Raw genomic sequence first — 19,973 nt, 5'->3', positions numbered from 1 at the left:
CTGGACACAGCACTTCAGATGTGGTTTGACTGATGCCTGCTGGAAACTCAGGTGATTTAGACACTTGCCTGTAGGACCTTTGCTTTATTTTGTGATGTGTCTTAATACATGACATATGGCATTCATTCCTCTTGCCCTCCACCTTCTGTCATAGAAAGACACAGAATGCTTTTCCCAAGAAGACACAATACTCAGGTAGGCATCTTGGAAGAAGAGACAAGACCTTCATCAGATAATAAGCCTGCCCCAAACCTTCACTTCAGGCTTCCCATCCTCTAGAATTGTGAGAAGTCAATTTCCATCCTTTATGTATTGCCCAGTCTGTGAGATTTGGTTAACAAAGTCCTGAGGTATCATCTTGCCTATGCTGATTCATAACCCTTTCTAATGCTTCTTTAAGCCTGTTTCTTCATGCAGAAGTCTCAAATGAGTTAACAGAGATGAACATGGTCCAAACAATTCCTATAATGAGAAGGAATAGGCATTCTCAGGAAACACTGTGTGGACTTCGAGTAGCTTTGGGGATTTTTTGCTTTACACCAAGAACTCTAGGACAAGCCAGTAGTAGGATGGATCCCTGTGTAATTGAACCCATCGGGGGGAAAACTCCAGAAGTTTCCATTAACATGTACCACCATCATTCCAAAGTGAGATTCTATGATACCTGTGCATATCTCTGAGAAGTCACACATATCTTAATGAGCTGGTAGTAACAGTCCTGTACTAGAAAACCATCCGCTGGACATGGTCATCCACACCTGTAATTCTTAGGTGGTGGAGGCGGGATGATCATAATTCAAGGCTGCCTTTGACAAAGAGTGTAAGACCCTATCTCAAAATTCATGAAAAGCAAAAGGACTGGAGCTATAAAGCAAGAGGTAAAGCCTAGCAAGTGGCAGTCTGTGAAATCAGACCACAGAACTGAAAAACAGTATAGAAATAAAGCATGAAGCCTGGGCAGTGTCTGTGGAAGCTTGTGGGCCAAGCCTTCAGGAGGTGGCCGTGTTCGTGGTGATAGTGGAGTTCTCCCAATTTTCCTGTCAGTGACGGACATGACCGGGTCTTACGAACACAAATCGAAGGTGCACATTTCGAAAGGAGAGGGTGGCTCTTACCCAGAAAGATGGGCTCTTTCATTTTTCATATCATTGTTTATTCCTCATCAATTTGCTTCATTTATTTTCCTTCTATCTTCATTTTCCTTCCCATATTTGTAATTTGCATGGGCATGCATATTTAAATTACAGCAAGGATTAAGTGTGATCATTGTAATGCTTTCTTCACTAAAATATATATGCCACGGCTGGTCCACAATGGAGATCATTTGTATGCTGCTAATTGGAACTTGACGGAATCATTCTTAACAGATTTCACGGGGGTTCTTTGAGGCGTCTGCTTTCATTTGCAACAAATACACTGTAAAATCTCACCCCAGGTCTTTGTGTGACTTTGTATGGTCATGGTTAGATTTCCTTCCCACAGAAGCCAGCCACTGTGCATAGTGAGCCCACAGTATGTACTTATTATAAAGTTCAGTCTCCTCCCTTGGTTATTTATTCCCATTTTGTTCTTCATTAATTCAAACTCCTGAAATAGGAACTTCTAAGCAAACAATTCACATATTTGTGCAAAATACAGAATTCTGTGGGTAGGTAGTCTCACTCTTCTCACTTTAAAGCTAGACAAACTAAGGTGAGAGAAGTCATGTAAGAAGCAGAGGTAACTGTATCTCCCACCGTCCCTGGTCCTAGCCCTGTGCCTTATGCATAACAGGGCCTCAGCGGAAAAATGGAAAAATAAAAGAATGAAGGAAATGAATGATTCTAGAAAAAGAGTTCTGCGCAGTACAGGGAGCTAACTCCATTATCCCCTAAATAATAATAATGCTAGAAGAAAAGATCAGTTTCCCAGACACTGCTCCAGCTAAAAGCCTTTTTGCTGATGGATTTAGGCCTACCTGGATTACAAGTAGATGCTAGAACAAGTATGGTCTGGAATGCAGGCTGATGGCATCTGCCATAGAATAAGGCCATTACAAATTGGAAACCCTATCATGTCTGCAACATCCCTCTTAATTAATTAGTTATTATGTAAATAAGAAAATGGTTAAACTCTCATTGTTCAATTGGTCCCCTGCTTGTCTAGTAAAATAAAAGATGACAGGACGAGGCTTAGGGACATGCAATTACAATATCGATGAGATCCAGAAGATGTGTTCTTAAATCTGAGTTTTAGCAGGAGGCAACATTAAACCCCTCCATCTATTTGTACTTCTGAGCACCACAGGGCAGGACCTAGCACGGTGCTTATAGAGGAGATGGATGCGAGCTGAATAATGGGATGGAGGAATATATATTTCTGAGATCTAGAAACTTCTGTCAATAGTGCATATTATCACCATGTAGATCTCATCACAGGTCAACAGGAACAAGGCTTTGCTCCTCTTCACGAGCCTCAACAGGGGCAAGCAATGGGTGAGATGGGAAATTAAATTCCCCTTGTTTAAGAACTCTTATTTATTCCTCTTTTTATTATCGGCATCTTAACCCATCAATAATTTTCAACTCTGACTCCACATGAGACACTCCAGGAGACTGGACATCTCCTAAGAAGCCAGAAATAAGGGCGATTGTAAGTGAAGGTGTGGGAGGTAGGAGTTGTTTTGGAAGGTAGTTGTGATCTTGTCTTTCAGAGCTTCAAGAACGGCAGTGGGTGGCAGCTGAGCAGGTTTCTGTGAGGGAAATGCGGATGGATTGGGAACATATAAGATAACAGAGCTTTGCCATAGGCCGTGGTAAGGGCTGGCCATGATGACATATAGCAGGGGTAACAGGAAGAAATAGCTGGCTTGGTGGGAAAGTAGGATGGGGAGTTTCCGGTGCAGGGAGTTTAAACTTTACATGGCACCCTCATTTACATGTCACTTACAAACAATCAAATGGACTGCATCCACAAGGGGCACAATTATGTCATGCTTCCAAATTGCTTCATCATGCTTGTTAGTAAGTGTGCGTGAGCGTGCTCGCGCGCGTGTGTGTGTGTGTGTGTGTGTGTGTGTGTGTGTGTGTGTGCGTGCATGTACATACCAGTACTGGGACTTGAACTTAGGCCCTCATATTCTTCTTGGCTTTTTTACTCAGGGTTGGTGCTCTACCATTTGAACAACTCCTCCACTTCTAGATTTTTTAAATTTGTGGGTCATGGGGCTTGAACTCTGGGTCCGGGTGCTGTCTTTGAGCTCTTCACCTCAAGGCTACCTCCCTACGCCTGGGCCTGGACACTGTCCTTAAGCTCTTCAGCTCAACGTTACTGCCCTAACTCCTGGAGCCTCAGCCCCACTTCCCGTTTTCTTGTGATTAATTGAAGATAAGAGTCTCACCTTCTTTAGTGCCTGGGCTGGCTGTGTACTGTGATCCTCAGATCTCAGCCTCCTGAGAAGTTAGGAATACAGGCATGAGCCACTGTGCCTAGCTACGTCTAGCTTTTCATTGATTAACTGAAGTAAGAATCTCTGAAATAAGAATCCTCAGTAGCTGGGATTACAAGTGTGAGCCTTTGGTGCCCAATCATGTTTTTCTTTACCTCGACCATGTGGCTTTTCTTTTTGTGCTGGTCCTGTGGTTTGAACGCAGGGCCTGGGTACTGTTCCTGAGCATTTTTGTTCAAAGCTAGTCCTCTGCTATTCGAGCCACAGCTCCACTTCAAGCTCTTTGGAGAGAAGAGTCTCATAGACTTTCCTGCCTGAGCTGGCTTTGAACCTTGACCCTCAGATCTCAGCTTCCAAAGAAGGTAGGGTTACAGGTGTGAGCCATTGGTGCCCAGTTTGACAGGACTTTCAATTTGATCTGTTGTCAAATTTGTTTTAGATGCAAGTGCATGTTTTGTTTTGACTTTTTCTTTCCTGAAAACATACAGAGATGGCAGTTGGTAGGAACAAGAGCTCCTTTCTCCAAGTGTGAGCTTGGATGATACTTCTGCTTTGTTCAAGACTACCGCTTCATCTCCTCTGCTCACATCCACTGAACATTTGGTTAGTAGGCAGTATCTTTTCTGGAAACCTGCCACTCTCGGAGCATTTGACAAGTGCTCACTTGATTAATCTCTCCTTCTTTCCTGTCATCAATATTACTTGGGGGAAGTGGTCAGACCATATTGACATGTTGCTGACATCTTTTCCTGTGCCCAATTACCTTCTTGTCATGGTACAATCCATGAGGTGTCAGGGGGGGTTCTATGTGGTGCCAAGCAGGCTGGTACTGAACTATCCCTGAGATAGTACATAATAGATCATTTCTATGCTTCTGGAAACTGGGAGAGACAGTTCCCTATCCCCGTTGCCAAAAAGGTCTTTTAACTCTCAGTGCTTTGGGAGACAGTGTTGGGAGGAGCTTGAAAGCGGAATGCTACAGTTCTTGTCTGGTGAGCCTGGCTATGTTTCCCAGACCATATGCCAAGGTGAATTTCTAGTGAGACCGATAGACCTGCCTGAGGCTCTCAATCCTGCTTTGTTCTGTGCACTGAAAAAGTGGGTGTTCTCTTGATAGAATGTATCTGTGTTCGCTTTCTAGGTCAGTTGTAGGGTGGATAAAATCAGCTCGGTTAATCCCAGTAAAGGTGGGAAGGGAAGAAAAACAAAAGAAAAGAAACAGATTAGATATGATAATGCCCCCCCCCCAAATTTTAGTATTGATAAGATGTAGTGGGCTGGGAATGTAGCCTAGTGGTAGAATGCCTGCCTAGCATTGAGGAAGCCCTGGGTTTGATTCCTGGGTACCACATAAAAGAAAAAGCCAGAAGTGGTTCTGTGGCTCAAGTGGTAGAGCACTAGCCTTGAGAAAGCCCAAGGATAGTGCCTAGGCCCTGAGTACAAGTCCCAGGATTAACAACAACAACAACAACAAACAAAAACCAAAACCCAGAAAAACAAAAACAACAAAAAAAAGGAATGTAGTATGAGAGAAGCAAGGTTATAAAATTCTACATTCTTAGTCTACCTTGCAAATTCATGGTTTCTTATTTTCTTTCTTTTTTTGTTTTTATTTTTTGTCAGTGATGGGGCTTGAACTCTGGACCTGGGTGTGCTCTCTGAGCTAGTTAGATCAAGGCTACCGCTCTACCACTTGAGCTACTGTGGCACCTCTAGTCTTCTGCTGGTTAATTGAAGAATCTCATTGTCTTTCCTGCCTAGCCTGGCTTTGAATCAGATCTCAGCTTTCTGAGTAGCTAGGGTTTCAGGCGTGAGTCACCAGCACCCAGCCTTCATAGTTTCTTTTGTACAGTTTTCAGAAGTTGTCTGAGTTATTGTTTCAAACACATTAATGAAACTTTATCTCATACTTTCATATATGGTGTCCTTGAATCTCTAATATCTGTTCTAAAGTTTTGTTTATTTATGCGTGGTTTTTGGTGGTACTGGAGTTTGAACTCAGGGCCTAGAAAAACCTCTACCACTTGGCTATGACCCTCTTTGCTTTTGATGAGTTTTCAAGATGGGTCTCCTCCCCACATTTTTTTGTGGGGGGGGTTGGCTTTGGATTGAGTTCCTCCTATTTATGCCTCCCATAAAATGTACCACCCCCTACAGCCCTCAGGTTCACCATCTTTCTATACATCTTTCTGATGTTTCTACCTTCCTCATTTAAGAGACTTATGATGTTACAGTAATCTGAAACTTAAATAGGGGACATTTGTATTGTTTGCGGACATTTTTGGATTTGTTTTGTTTGACCTGATGTTAAAATAAAGGAAAACAAGTCAGAATATGGTTGTCTTTGTCCAAGAGAGTATATGTCCTGCAGTAAAGGATTTTGACATACTGTCAGAATTTGGGTTGCAGTTTCTAAAATGCCCTCAGAAAAAAAAAGGTAACTGTAGTTTGACATTCTTAACAAAGAATATGCCTAGGGGCATATATCTAAACCCACTGAGTATGGCAGCGTACAGAGCTATGCTTTGCTTGGCGTAGGGGTCTGTTCCCAGTCTCCTGTGCCTGCATGTTGGTGGGTTTTTTTTCTTACATCACATTGTCCCTCTCATCTCTACTTCACAGAAGACTTCAGAACAGAGAGACACCTTAGTGTCCAAGCAGCCCAACCCGACAGTGACCTCACCTTTCTCCTACACAGTCTCTTTCCCAGCTGACATTAGCAAGGCGATGGCTTAGATCTATCTTCATTCCAATGGTTTAAATAAGTATAATACTGATCATTCTTTCCCAATATTGGTATCAGAAAAATACCACCATCTAGGCTCTAAAACTTGAATTTAGAAACCAAAGCTTAATACTACTTGAGAAGTGCTTAGTCTGTTTAATAATGTAAATATAGCAGGATTTCCCCTGAAATATGAGAAATTATTCCTCCCCTCCCCTCCAGTGAATCTGGACTGAATCTATCCTGTTTCTGAGATGAGCATTCTCTGGTGAGGCAGCTGTAATCTCCCCTTGTGAAGTTGCAGGAGGAGGGCTGTGTAAACTGTGTCTTTGCCTTTTCTCATAAGGAGAGGTCTGGAAATGAAATCAAGGGGATATTGATTTTGCACATATTGGGGTTTCATGGCCTGTCACCTAAGACTGACAGTTTGAGGTAAGGGATGCTGACATTCTCCTAACCCCCTATCACCCCCGCGTGCCACTTTCAGGACAGACTAGAAAACTCAGGGCCTCACAGCTGGAGCTGGGTCTCTTTTTCTTGAAGAGAATGAATGTTGGCACTGTCAATCAGCCTTAGACACATTGTTCTCAGGTGGGGCTTTAGCTAGGTCACACTCTCAGCTCCTCTGGGGTTTGGGGGGTTCTTGGGGCACCCTGGGAGAGCCTCATTAGTCAGAGTGGAGCTGACAATTACAGGGAATTACACTTGGGCAGAGTGGGCTTGGAGCCCATGTTCCTTCCTTAGTCTCCAAACTGGGCCATTTAGGGGAGCTGTTGCAAGTTTCTTTCTGTGAAATATTTCCATTAGCCTCAGGCCTTCAGCTTTGCTGAAAGCCACAGTCTGCTTTCCACAGCTCTGGGGATGATGAAGGAGCCATCTCTGTGCTGTAAAAGCATCTGTGACAGCCAGAGAGGAGACAGAAACAGTGCAGTCCAGGCCAACAAGGCACTCACAGGGCAGCCATCACAGCAGAGGTCAATCAGGCCAGAAAGGAGCCAGGAGGTGTCGACACGATACTCTGGAAGAGAGGGAGGCTATGGAGGCAGGGAATGAGGACCTGTGTGCAACTGGAGACAGTGACAATTACTACTGATGTTTGCTGAGCACCTACGAATGGAATATGGACAGGACTCCTTCCTTAGAAGTGTCCCCTCTGCCATCCCTTTTCTCTCTCACATTATCTTATAACTGTTACAGCCCTAGAGGAAACAGTCATGGAGAGTTGTTACAACTTGCTGGTTACTGAACCAGCCAATCAAAAGAGATGGAACGCAACCCCTGTTTATGATAAAGAATGTGTTCTCAATTTAAAATCAAAACAGGTAGATATTTCAAAACAAACCAATGAATTAGGAGCAATATGGAGATGCGTAAAAGTAGATATTGCATGGCATTCCTGCAGTTACTAAAATACAGAAACAACACAACTGTCCACAGCACAGTGACCGAACAAGCAAATGTAGTCTATCAATGTTATTCAGCCCTAACAAGAAAGCTCTGATATACTGTACTAGACAGAAGAGCCTTGAAAACACTATGCTAAATGGAATAAGCCAGGCATAAAAGGGCATATATAATTCTCTCCACCAGAAGTATTTAGAAGTCTAAAGCACAGACATAGAAAGTAGGATGTTTTGGGGTCAGGGGCTGGGAATCGGGGATTAATGATTTGCTGTTTAACAGGAATGGAGTTTCATTTTTGTCACCCGAAGGAGTTGGGCATGAATAGGTGTGATGGTCACACAACCTGAGTATATTTAATAATACCTTACCAAGTTTTGCAATTCAGATGATTAAGCTGTTACATTCTAGGCTATTTGTTTTTTATCAAAATAAAAAGGGGAGAACTCTTCTACGGGTAGTGCCTAGCTTACGTCTTGTATAATATGTAAGCATGGCTCTGAAGTTGTTGGCTTTAAGTTTGAATCTCTGCCTCACCAGTTGTTAGCTGTATGCTCTGGTGGAAGAAATTATCTTCTCTGGGATTAATTTCATATTGCCAACACAGTGGTAAAATAGTTCTCCATCCTAGGGTTTGGTGTGAGAGATATATGGCATGATCCATTTAAGTACTTGAGACAATTATCACAGGATGTGTTCTCACTAGTCTCATGAATCAACATGCTGAGCGAGACTACATATATAAACATTTCTTTTCATGAAAAGTTTGTGGGAAACTGTTACCAAGCACATTCAATGGGATCCTTTGTAATTTTTGTATGCAATGAAGAATGTATACCTGCTTTCTAAAATATTTAAGATTCTTAGGAATTGTTGGGTAGGAAGCAGAGACAATCACATCTGAGTTTCTCACTTGGAATCATGGAAGCCACCCTTTGGTCAGCTGCCCTCTATTATTCATACATTTTGCTCATTCATTATTTCTGGTTCAGGAAGAAATGCTGGAATAGAGTCTGATTGGTGACTATTTGACTGGCCTTGTTACTACTTGCAATGTGGAGACAGAGCTAAAGGCTCTTTAGTGCTCTTGTCTCCTCCCTACCTCGGTGTCATTCTGGCCAGGCCACAGCTCTGTGGAGATTCTGCAATGAGAGAAGGGCACTGGAGCAATGTGTGGTGTTCCTTGGCTGATGATTCCGTTTCTGAATTGCTAATTTCAGATATGATGATCAGCTCATTGAGTCAGGCTGTGAGAGACCAGGAATTAGCCAGCAGTGGGCACTTAGCTGAAACCAAAGCTCGCTTAATTAGGATTCTGGCACTGTAGGTGGGAATATTGACTATTGCTGTGAATAGTAAATCATAAATGTTAAATTACATTCAATCTCAGAAATAACTGTGTAAAACTTCTCTTAGCATAGATAATCAGGTAATTATTGGGATGGTTATAGCACTCGTAAGCTATTTAGCTTGGTTGTGAGACCCGATCATGGTCTCGCTGACAATCTCATTTATCCCAGCTCCATGTTTTATGTATTTACTCTAGCAAATAAGACTCAATGTTCAAGTGAAGTGTTAAGAGTTCTTTTGCAAAGGATTTACAGCATGTGTCCTATGGTATAAGCTTCAGAGTTCAAACATGCAGGTATCTACTTAAAACACTATATTTACAAGTGGTTTGAGGGATGAGGACAGTGGGGTCATCTTTCTTGCTCATGAGATTGTGGAAAAGTCCTGGCCTGGGTGTGTGGAGATGTGGGTGGGTTTTCTACGTCTTTCCTCTGCTCCTTACTACTGGAATTTTTGGAACCTAATTTAAATGCATTTATCTCTAAAGCATTTTGTCATGGTTTAGATAGGATTCGATCCAGCATTCTAATAATAGTAGTAGTATTAGTAAGAATAATAACTATATCCTACTATATTTAAGGATATATTTATTTACATATATACATAATTTACTAAGACCCTCAAGTGACTTCGGTAATGTTATCTAACTTCATTTTGCAGTTGAGGAAACCTAAAGAACTTGAATGTCCTGAATCATGTCTCAGAGAGCAAGCAAGCTAGTAAGTGGTGAGAGAGAGAGGGGGGGGGATGGTATGAGAGCACTGTCACCATTTTGCCTCAGTCTGTGTTGATCACGAGTGAGGTGAGATTGCTGGAAAAAGTAACGTTCTCCCTGAGTGTACCTGAAAGCATGGATTCACTGGAGCCACTGTCTCTGTCCTTGTGTCACTGAGCGTGGTTTTCACTCTAGAGCTGCATCTGCCTGGACATCCTTGCTTTCCCTTCTTCTGACTCTTACTAGTGAGCTGCTGTATGGTTGAAAATGGAGCAGTGGGAATTATGGAAGGACACCCTGAATCATCTGCACACGGCTCCCCTTTCTCTTATTAATCATGAAGGTGGCACTGGAGTCAGTTTCCAGAAAGGGGCCGTGGCTTCTCGTCTATTCCTAGAAGGATGGGTTTCTGGCTGCGTCCACTCTGCCAGCTTCTGTGTAGCCATGGTTCCCCCACCCTGTGCCTTGGCCCTTGAGGCCTCCAAAGGACTGTTGCAATGGCCTCTGTGGCTTCCTTCTCCCTTCTTCCTCCCTTCATTCTGGGTTACCAGCACGGGATTACTTTACCCATCACTCCAAGCTCACAATATACTCTGCAAAGAACTGAAGCTGTTGTGTTTTTCTGCTTGACCCCCAATACCCTCCTTTCTCTATCATGTTCCAAGGACACAGCACCAACAGCTCCAAACCGGCTGTGCCCACTCAGCCATCCCTAAGTCGGTCACAGCAGAAAGGACATCGGGTCACTGGGACTGTTCATCCGGCATGCTTCCCTTCCCTTTCCCTGTTCATACTCCAGTGTGTTCCCATCAGCCTTTGCTGTATCTCACACACAGCTTCCTCAGAGCACTGTGGATGGTTAGATGCTGGCCACGTGTGGGTGCTAGGACAAGTTGCATTCTCTGGTCACGTGTCCCCATTCTCAGTTAGTGTGGGGCTAACAATCCCACGAGTTTCCCCGGGGGGTGTGTACTGGGCCTTTAGGCCTCCCTTCCTCTCCTTTGTGGTAGATAGGAGGAACTGCACAGCACTGATGACGGTCAGATCTCTGGGGTTCTGGACCAGGACCTAACAGAGCCAAGGTTCTGGCTCCTTCTGGCTGGGCAGGCTGTACCCAAGTCCAACTCCAAAGGTTGAGGAATCACAACAGAAGAGACCCTGAACCAGCTCCTGCCAGGCCTGACTACTAAAGGATACGTGGGGAGATGACCTGTCTGAGCTACGGGTGGGATTCTGGCTGGTACCATTCAGCATTTTATTGTTCAGCTCAGTGTTCACCAATATTTCCTGGGCAAGGTGTAACGGAATCAGAGACTGACTAAATGAGGTAACGATGATCCTGAAAGCCCGCATCGTTTCCCTACCCAACCTCCACACCACTCTGTAGTGTGTGACCGTGTGTATGGCATGCAACTGCACAAGTGAGTACAGGTCTTTCAAACAAAGTTAAAACATGAGTATCACAAATGTACTCTTTACAGTAAACTCTTTACAGTAGAGCATAGAGTACTACTTATAATTACACACACACACACACACACACACACACACACACACGATTCAAAGGCACTGAAACAGACTTTGCACTTCATTTCCTCACTGAAAGCAATGAAGTTCTTGTGCAACCAATAGAAGTAGACATATTATCTTCTCAGGATTAATTTAGTAGGGAGCTATCAGGTAGAATGCACTTGAAAATCACCCCAGCAGATGACTGCGATGGAGGTGGATGGGGGCAACAGTGGTGGGCACAGGGGAGCCTCAGGACTCGGTTCTCTGCAGCTGTGCAGAGCCAGAATATTGCAGACCTCTTAACACTCCTAGACATGTAAGAAGCCTGGGGATATGCTTCGGGTATATATCCTTCCACCTTAACCACTGGGCCCTGCCTTTTTTTTTTTAATACAGCAGAGAATGACAGCTGATTTTATCTTTATCCATGACTGGTACAGACTCAGGGGCTCACTGTGAAGCTGCACAAAAGCCAAACAGAGGGATAAAAGTAGCCCAAAATAGATCTTTCTGGACCCGATGTGTATCAGGGTTACAAACCATTCAAGGTAGAAGGGGCAAGACACAAGCTAGCACTCGCTGGAGGCAAGAGCAAAAAAATCATTCCCCCTTTGCCTTCTTGTTTTCTTTCTTGGTCTGATATTCAGGGACACAGGGCAGAAGGTGGCAGCAGGTGCTCCTCTGGTCTCTCTCAGGAGTGGACACACTGTCTCCTGCCCTGTCTCTTCTTCTATGATTGCAAGACACATTACACAATGCAAATCAGTGTCAGCTACATGGCTCATTACTCTCTGAATAGATATGAACACATCAGTCATATGACAGCCATTTTCAAATGCATCCCCTTGTCACACTGACCTCTCGCTCCCTGCTTTTGTGTTTTTCAGCATATTCCTGCTATTTGTCAACAGGGTGAGTCCTCTCCCTTTCTCCGTTAGGATTTTGGCTTTCCCTTCTGTCAATTGCTTTGACCTGAGAGGGGGGCGAGCTGGGCGTCTGCCCTGGCACTCACCACTGCTTGTAGTCGGCATCGCAGTTGCAGTAGTATTTGGGATCCGTGCAGTTACGCTCGATGCCACAGGCACACTTCTGAATTCCGGGCTCTGACCCTCCCCAGTAATAGTGTTTCTCATTGGCTTTGCCAACCCACCAAGTGTAAGGACTTCCATCTGCAAGAGAAAGGGAAGGCATGGTTAGGAAGGGACCCGGATTCTGTCACAGTAATGTCATCCAACGGTGACCTTTTCCATTGATACATATTCTTGTTTCCTTGGAAGAAACTGACATTCAAGCGTCTGTAATTTGGGAATGTACCTATCCAGAAAGGTGGAAGTACAAATAGGGTCGTAAGATCCCAAGCTGGTTCTGTCTATACTCTGCAGCTGATGGCATGACTGGTGTGGCTTTTCTGTGAACCAGGAGCAAGGCAGATCATCGAAGAGGGGAGCCAAATGTGGACATTTATAGTTTCTCATTATGATCTCTTAATTCTGTATGTGACAACCTGAAGTCCAGAAAAGCAAGACAACTCTTTCCATTTCCTGCGCCCCCCCCCCCCCACACAAGAGACTGGGTATGTCTTTACATCATACAAGCTCTAGACCAATAACTGTGTCACTGCAGACTCAGTTTCTGGTCAGATCACAGGAAGAGGAAAAGGTGAGTGGTACAAGACTCACCTTACAAAAGGCTCACGAGGCCTGCAAGGATAAACTTGACTCCGAGGCTGTGAAACACTACCAGATGCATTATCCTAGCCACTTAGTGAATTGCATCTTATCAGGCTGACCAAATGCCTAGTGAGTTCTCTGGGTGGACTGGCAGGAGAGCCTTTTGCTAGCTCTACCTCAATGGTCAATGGAGGAATATGTATTTCAGAACCTCAGCTCAACTTCTGATTATTCCTTCCAGTGACCAATTAGAACAAATTAACACCATGCCACATCTTCACTAGAATCAGAGATGGAGAATTTACAGAAACCAAACAAGTTGTGTGCGGCTCAACCTTCCTTGTAAAAATCAGAACAACATCAGCTAAAGCAGGCTAGAAATTAGCTTCTCCTCCAGAATAAGACCCTGAGAAATGTGTTACAGGAAACTAGATAGAGCAAGCCAGGTGCTGCTTCCAGTGCTTCTGAGCCCGAGAGGGAAGTCTTGCTGTCAGCAGTCACGTAGTGGGCATCCAGCAATTGCTCTGAGCTGTGCCTGAGACTCTGCCTCTGTGCTCATGCCATGGGGCAGAGCCTTAGTTTGGCATGCACCCAACTCCAGGATGAGATGTGGGGGGGAGGGTAAGGGCACAAAGAACACCTCCCCTTGCCAGTGTGAGGAAGACATGTAAGAAATCTGGCAAGAATGCTAGTTCTCCCATTCCTCACCTTTTCTCAGATGACCTGAATTTAGTCATCACTAAACTAATGCTACTACTTAGGGAGATACAAAATTTATATTACTTTGTTGTCCTTCCTAGGAAAATAAGCCAAGTAGAGCATAAAACTCTACTTAGCTCTTTCCCCATCTGGCACAAACAGAAGAGTAGCAATAGTAAAACATACCCCAAGGAAACAAGGCCATTGTACCATGTGCTATTAGCATTGACTAGTACAGTTAAATTACTACACACAAAAAAGGATTAACTTAGCACATATTTATATTCAACAAGAAGAGAATGGCTCAATTTACTTGCAGCAAAGAATTGCCTCGCTTCTGTGTTCTGCTAATGAAGTGATTCGGGGGCAGGCTTATAAACTATTATTTACCTGCTAACTGGTGTTGGGGGAGGGAGAAATAATGGAAAGCAATAAATAATTTTTTAAAAGACAAGAATAAGAAAGTGGTAGAAATAATGTACTTAAGCCAGAGTTCAAGAACTTTTTTAACCAGGGAATATGAAGAGGTATAATTACTGTAACACAATTAAATAAAAATGGCCCATATTCCCAGGTAATAGAAGCTAAATGATGAAAATGATGCCAAACATGAATTGAATTAAAGGTAATCAGAGCAGTACTTGAACTCACTTAAGACCAAGTTGTAGCATTGTGAAGGGTTTATTATGAGTTGGATAATTAAGGTAGAAAAGGGAAAAGAAGAGTTTACCTTATCCCCAAGACCAGCATATCTCTGTTAGTTTTCTTGTAACAAATGGTCTCAGAAACACCAGGGAAAATGCACAAAAAGCTCTGGAAAATGTAGCACATGTCTGCAATTTCCCTGTAATCTCTAAGCTACACAAAGTAACACAACAGGCTGTGTAAGTAACAATTATCCACATACATTCGAAAACTCAACCAAGATTCTCCTTGAACGCCTAATGAGTTCCACTCCATCTACATGTATACCATATTAAAAATAATACCAGTGGGGAGACTTAGAGTCTCCAAAATGAGAACTTAGAAGAATCTTTTTTTAGCTTCATGAAAGCTAGTTTTATTAATATCTCTGGTTGTCAGCTTTATCTAAAATTTCTCTCAAGAATCACAGGGGGTGTTTAGCAGAGGAAACTGAACAGGTATGATTTGCAGCTGAAAGGTTTTCTTCACTGTGGCATTTCAGGCCTCCTGTGGACAGCTAGTGCCTTTGCGGGCAACCCAGGCTCTGGTTGTTGTGCCCTGAGACGGGGTCCCCAAAGAAAACCGCTGAGACTGAGGCTTCCGAAATGCAAAAGCAAGGTTTATTGTGGGTTACAAGCCAGACAGGGAACTCCGAAGGAGTTGCTAATTAGGGTCTACACAGTCTTTTTTTTTTTTTTTTTTGCCAGTCCTGGGCTTGAGCTCAGGGCCTGAGCACTGTCCTTGGACTTTCTCAAGGCTAGAGCTCTACCACTTGAGCCTCAGCACCACTTCCGGCTTTTTTCTATGTATGTGGTACCAAGGAATCGAACCCGGGTCTTCATGCATGCTAGGCAAGCACTTTAACCACTAGGCCAAACTCCCGGCCCCTACACAGTCTTTTTAAAGGCAAAAATCACAGATTTACAGCCGTGTGTGTGTGGGGGGGGGGGTCGGGTTGGTCCAGTGAGATAAGGTAGGGATTAGGGAACTCCCTGGGCTAATGGCCCATTCAACTGTCAGAGAGTAGTTTTATGGCTTAGAAAGCAAATGCCATCCCTTGAATTTACCTGAGCTTTGGTTAATTTTAACACAGACAGGTAAGTTCCCGGGACTTAATGGCAGCACAATTCTGTTTCTTTATGTGTGCTTTTGGGTAACTCATTTTATATAAACAGCAAGATGGTTAGTAACTGGGAATGGGGGTGCTTTTTTATGGCTCGTCATTCTCCACTTTTTTTTTTAGTCTAGTCAAATCCTGGACTATTTACCTCCGTACAACAAACGGGGTTATACCAGGTGTGTAGGATCCTCAGTTTTATAACTCTGATCCTCTATGTTTTACTAAGGACATCATTGCATTAATTACACATGGCCAATCAACAGTAACAGTAACATTAAAGTAATCACCGGAGGGCCAATAGTGGCTGAGGATTAGGGAAGTTGCCCAGGGGGCCAGTTTTACAACCTCTCATCTCATCCTTGGGACCTCTGTCTCTCCTTTTCTCGCTTATCTAGTCTCCTCTTTCCAGCTGCCAGGCTATCTTTATTACTCAAAAACAACATTCTTCTCCCAGGGCAACACCCAAACCTCTAGGGACAATATATCTAGTCCTGTTCTGGAGGACAACTTTAGCTAGGGACCTTAGTGAGTCAGTGAGCTTGTCGAATGACTTATGCATAAGTCTTAGGTCAGCATCTGTTTGGGACCCAAGAATGTCAAAGTCCATCTTTGAGAGTCTGAAAGTCCAGGATCCTCACAAGCTGTCTTCACCTGGGCGTGATGAGTCCAGTAGCTCTTTACTGGAAACCAGCTGATGAACACGGACTTGTGAGGCCTGTAAGGGCTGATTGAATCAATGACTCCTGGGGCTGCCTCTGGACACAGAGATAACACATGGCCTGGGGGGAAGTGTCAACAATTGTTATCAGACTGGGGCAGATAGCATTCTTTGGTTTAGAGGAGCATACAGCGTGCCCTCCCAGTTCAACACCCAAGAAGGCCCTCACATTTAGAAAATATACATCCAAGCACAGCAACTCCTCAGATGGACACAAAGAATAGTTCCACATCAGTATACCAATCCTAATCCTGTTTGTATTATGGCTAGCTCAATTACATGCCAATTTTACTTGTAAGCTCCATTCTCGAGACATGCTCATACTATCTATTACATACAGGAACTCTCTAGGATTTGTCTTTCTCCCTTTTTGTAGAACAAACATAAGACAATTCTGTCCAGATCCTCCCTTATCCATGAACTATTCTTCTGTTTCCTCAATTCCTTTCCAAAGGTTTTCTTTACTAACCTTTTTCTCTCTTCTTTACCTGACGATAGCCTTTATTCACATTTAGCACCTCTCACATCTACGCTGTTCAGCACTGGATGGACTAGCCATTCTGCATGTTCAAAGCCCCACTAACAACACAAGCTATTCCTCTCCACCCTGTCCTCATTTCAAAATATGTTTTACTGTATAATATATTCAAGGTTTACAACATACTCTTATGGAATATGTATATATAATCATTATATAATGAATATAATATATAATATGCATTACATTATATAATATAATATTGTAATTATATTATATATTATGTATTATATATGCACATATATTTCATCTCACACTGGATCTCCTTTCTAAAATAACACACTCTTGCTCTAAAATGTCTCAGATTCTTCCTTTTCTTCCATCCTTACCATTGCACTAAAGGTGGTTTTTCCTTTTTTTTTTATTGTAATTAGTAAAAGGGTTACATGATATTTGCCAGATAGAAGGTGCATTAATTCACATACATTGATACCCTTTCACATGTCTTGGTACCCGTTTCCCTCCCCGGTGGTTTTTCCTTTACCAGTGAATTTCAGCAGATCACTGTCATCTCTGACAACAGTCTACCTCAAGTTATGAATGATGATAATATACTTAATAAGTAAAGACAATTTAACTGGTAAGTTTCTGGATGAATCGAGCGGAACAACCTCACACCTATGAGAGCTTCCCTTCTGAATGCAAATGACATGGAGAAGAAGGAAGATAAAGAGCAGGAATGAATGGTAATGCCCTTGGGCTGGATGGAAAAGAGGGAAAATTCTGAAGGTCTACAGCTGCTGCAGGGCCCTGGGTATAATCTGGCAGTTAATAATTTGGAGGAGTCCTTTCCTTCTGCAGGGTGCATGCACAGTCTAAGAAAACTGGGAGCCAAAGCCTGCCAGGAATGGGTAGTGAGGACACGGTACCAGTCCTCAAGTAGTTCTCTGGCTTAAGTAAAGAAATCCCAGCCTCTCTGATGTAGAGTTGATCCCAGTGCAGGCCCTTCTAAGAATATGGACCCTACGTCTCAAAGTCTCATGAAACGGTAAAGACTGGGAGGGGAAGCCATGCAGACAAGATGTGCAGAATGAGGCTCTCCAAGGAAAGACTTGACCACTAACCTTCCCGCTGGCTCTTCTCAGTAGACATGCGTTGCCCTGGGGAGAGGGCAGTGATGGGTTTAGATGGCTAGACACAGAAGGAAACAGGCTAGTCTCCTCTGGTTACCAACCTTGGACCTTGTTTATGACTCAAGGTGATATCTAGAATGGGTACCACAGCACCATCTCCAGTTAAGTTCCAACATTCACTTTTTCCCAATTAATTCTATTCATTGCAATTCTTCCTTTCACCATGGTTTCATAACCATGATCTTGACTTTAAAATGCTTACGTTTTGCTATTGAAGAACAAAATAGAATAAATTGTGCATCTTGACACTGATTCCAACATAAAAACCTATCACCCTAAACTACCTATAATTATTGGGAAATCAGTATATGAAGCTGGATAGTAAGCTAATATATTAAGCTGGATATTAACATTCTCTTTTGTTTTCCAACCATTGAATTCTATTTTGTTCTATGTTCAGCTAAAGATCAAAACATAAATAAAAGTACCACCAGAAAGCCCCTCTAGTTCCTACTGAAGAAAATAATATATAATTGGGCTAAAAGCTCAGAATTTTGGAATTCTGGCCTAATAAACATTCAATTTGATCGCTAAAGGTGAACATCTTATCTCCCTGAGATTGCATCACACTAAACTCATCTGATTATAGATGAATAGAAATGAATGGACCTGATTAACTCCAGATTGTGTCTTTCAGAATTCTGTTGGATTTTGATATATTTTATTGATTTGAATAAGGGCCAAATTTGGACATGTAGAAGCAAAGTTCAGATGAAAATGAACCTGAACTGAAATGTTAATTGATTAAAAATTAATTTGACTGCATAATATTTAAATATATTTTATTGAACTGAACTCAATAGATTTCAATCAAGGACTAATTCCACTGAGTAAAACTCCATGCAGTTCTACCAAATCACTTTGAATCCTATTCAAATGGATTTAATTTTATTAATATGAATGTTAAGGAAGCGGCAGATTTGATGGGACTTTGTAGCTCAGAGCATAATTAGGCAGAGCAGAATGGGCAAGTTCACTCCAAGTTGACCTGGCGTTGGTTTTCAGAGGCCACTGGTCCTGCTGTTCCTTAGGACTCTGGCTTCTTTGCACCATGGTTCCTGGGGATCAGATGACTGGTGTAGTGACTGAACAATGGATGGGACATCTGATTCTCTGCCTTTCCTACTTCCTTTCCTATGCCAAGGCAATGGGTGGGACCTTCTGTTCAAGGTTGAAGTACAATTTCCATGAGTATCCAAATATCCAGGAAAATCCTTTTGATGTCTACTTATTAGACTGCAGTGTGGCTGCCACTTACTGGAAATGGTGCTGTGGTTCAAAGCAGTAGAGTACTAGCTTTGAGCAAAAGAGCTCAGGAACAGTACCCAGGCTCTGAGTTCAAGTCCCATGACAAATTCCCCCTCCCAAACCCCCCTCCTGCCAAAAAAAATAGTCTAATTTGTATCTTTAAAGGAGTTTGCCTCCATTTATCATCTACTAAGCTTTGGTAACATATGAATCACTAGCAAATCTGGTTCCACGCATGGTCTGCTTATTTTGAAATGAAAGGTATTCTCCCTTTTTGTCACATTTATAGTGATAATATTTTAAAAGTCAAATTTGTTTTAATAATGATACATCATTAATTAATCATACATCGTGTGTGTGTGTGTGTGTGTGTGTGTGTGTTCTACTACCAGAATTTGAACTCAGGGCCTCAGTGTTGTTCCTTAGTTATATTGCTGAAGGCTAGTGCTCTACCACTTGAGCCATAGCTCCACTTCTGGCTTTTGGATGCTTAGTTGAAGATAAGAGTCTCACAGACCTTTTGTCCTGGACTGACTTACACATTGGGTCTCAGATTTTAGCTAGGATTATAGACCTGACCCACGGGTGCATACATCTGGTTGGTGCTACTTTGTTTGTTTGTTTAAGAAAAGGAAAGAAAGTTATGCCTCCTTGATAGATGTGCAGAAACACGCTCTCCTACTTCCCACATTCAGCCCAAGCGCTGCTGACACCATTCCAAATGAACAAGGGAGAAAGCCAAGAATTAACCAGCAGTTGGGAGACTCAACAGGAAACCAGTGTACAATGAGCAAATGTACCTGACTATTAGAATAAAAGTGACAAGACATCTTAAAAGAAAGGAATGGTCAGCTAATTCTAATTCGTTCATTTAAATGTTTCCTAGCACCTACTATGAGCTGGCACAGTGGCAAATTGGATGATCTCTAAAGAGGAACCTTACAATGTTTCGCCTTCAATAGCATGAGAATATAAAGTAGGATAAGATAAGCATTTTAGAGACAGACAGTGCCTTCTGAGAATCAAGGGGAGG

The 19,973-nt window shown here is 42.8% G+C and overlaps 1 protein-coding gene across 1 annotated transcript in view; it reads right to left on the bottom strand.

Annotated features, from left to right (window-relative positions):
- Window positions 1-19,973, bottom strand: part of Cntnap2 (contactin associated protein 2) — a 1,438,942-nt gene that overhangs the window by 209,930 nt on the left and 1,209,039 nt on the right. Inside the window, exon 14 of the mRNA XM_090332259.1 lies at window positions 12,143-12,299. Coding sequence (XP_090188385.1) covers window positions 12,143-12,299 — 157 coding nt within the window. The remainder of the gene's footprint in view (window positions 1-12,142; window positions 12,300-19,973) is intronic.

Source organism: Megascapheus bottae, chromosome 5 (assembly GCF_031878675.1).
Source record: "Megascapheus bottae isolate mThoBot1 chromosome 5, mThoBot2.hap1, whole genome shotgun sequence".
Lineage (NCBI taxonomy): Eukaryota > Metazoa > Chordata > Mammalia > Rodentia > Geomyidae > Megascapheus > Megascapheus bottae.
This window is presented reverse-complemented; position numbering and strand designations above follow the sequence as displayed.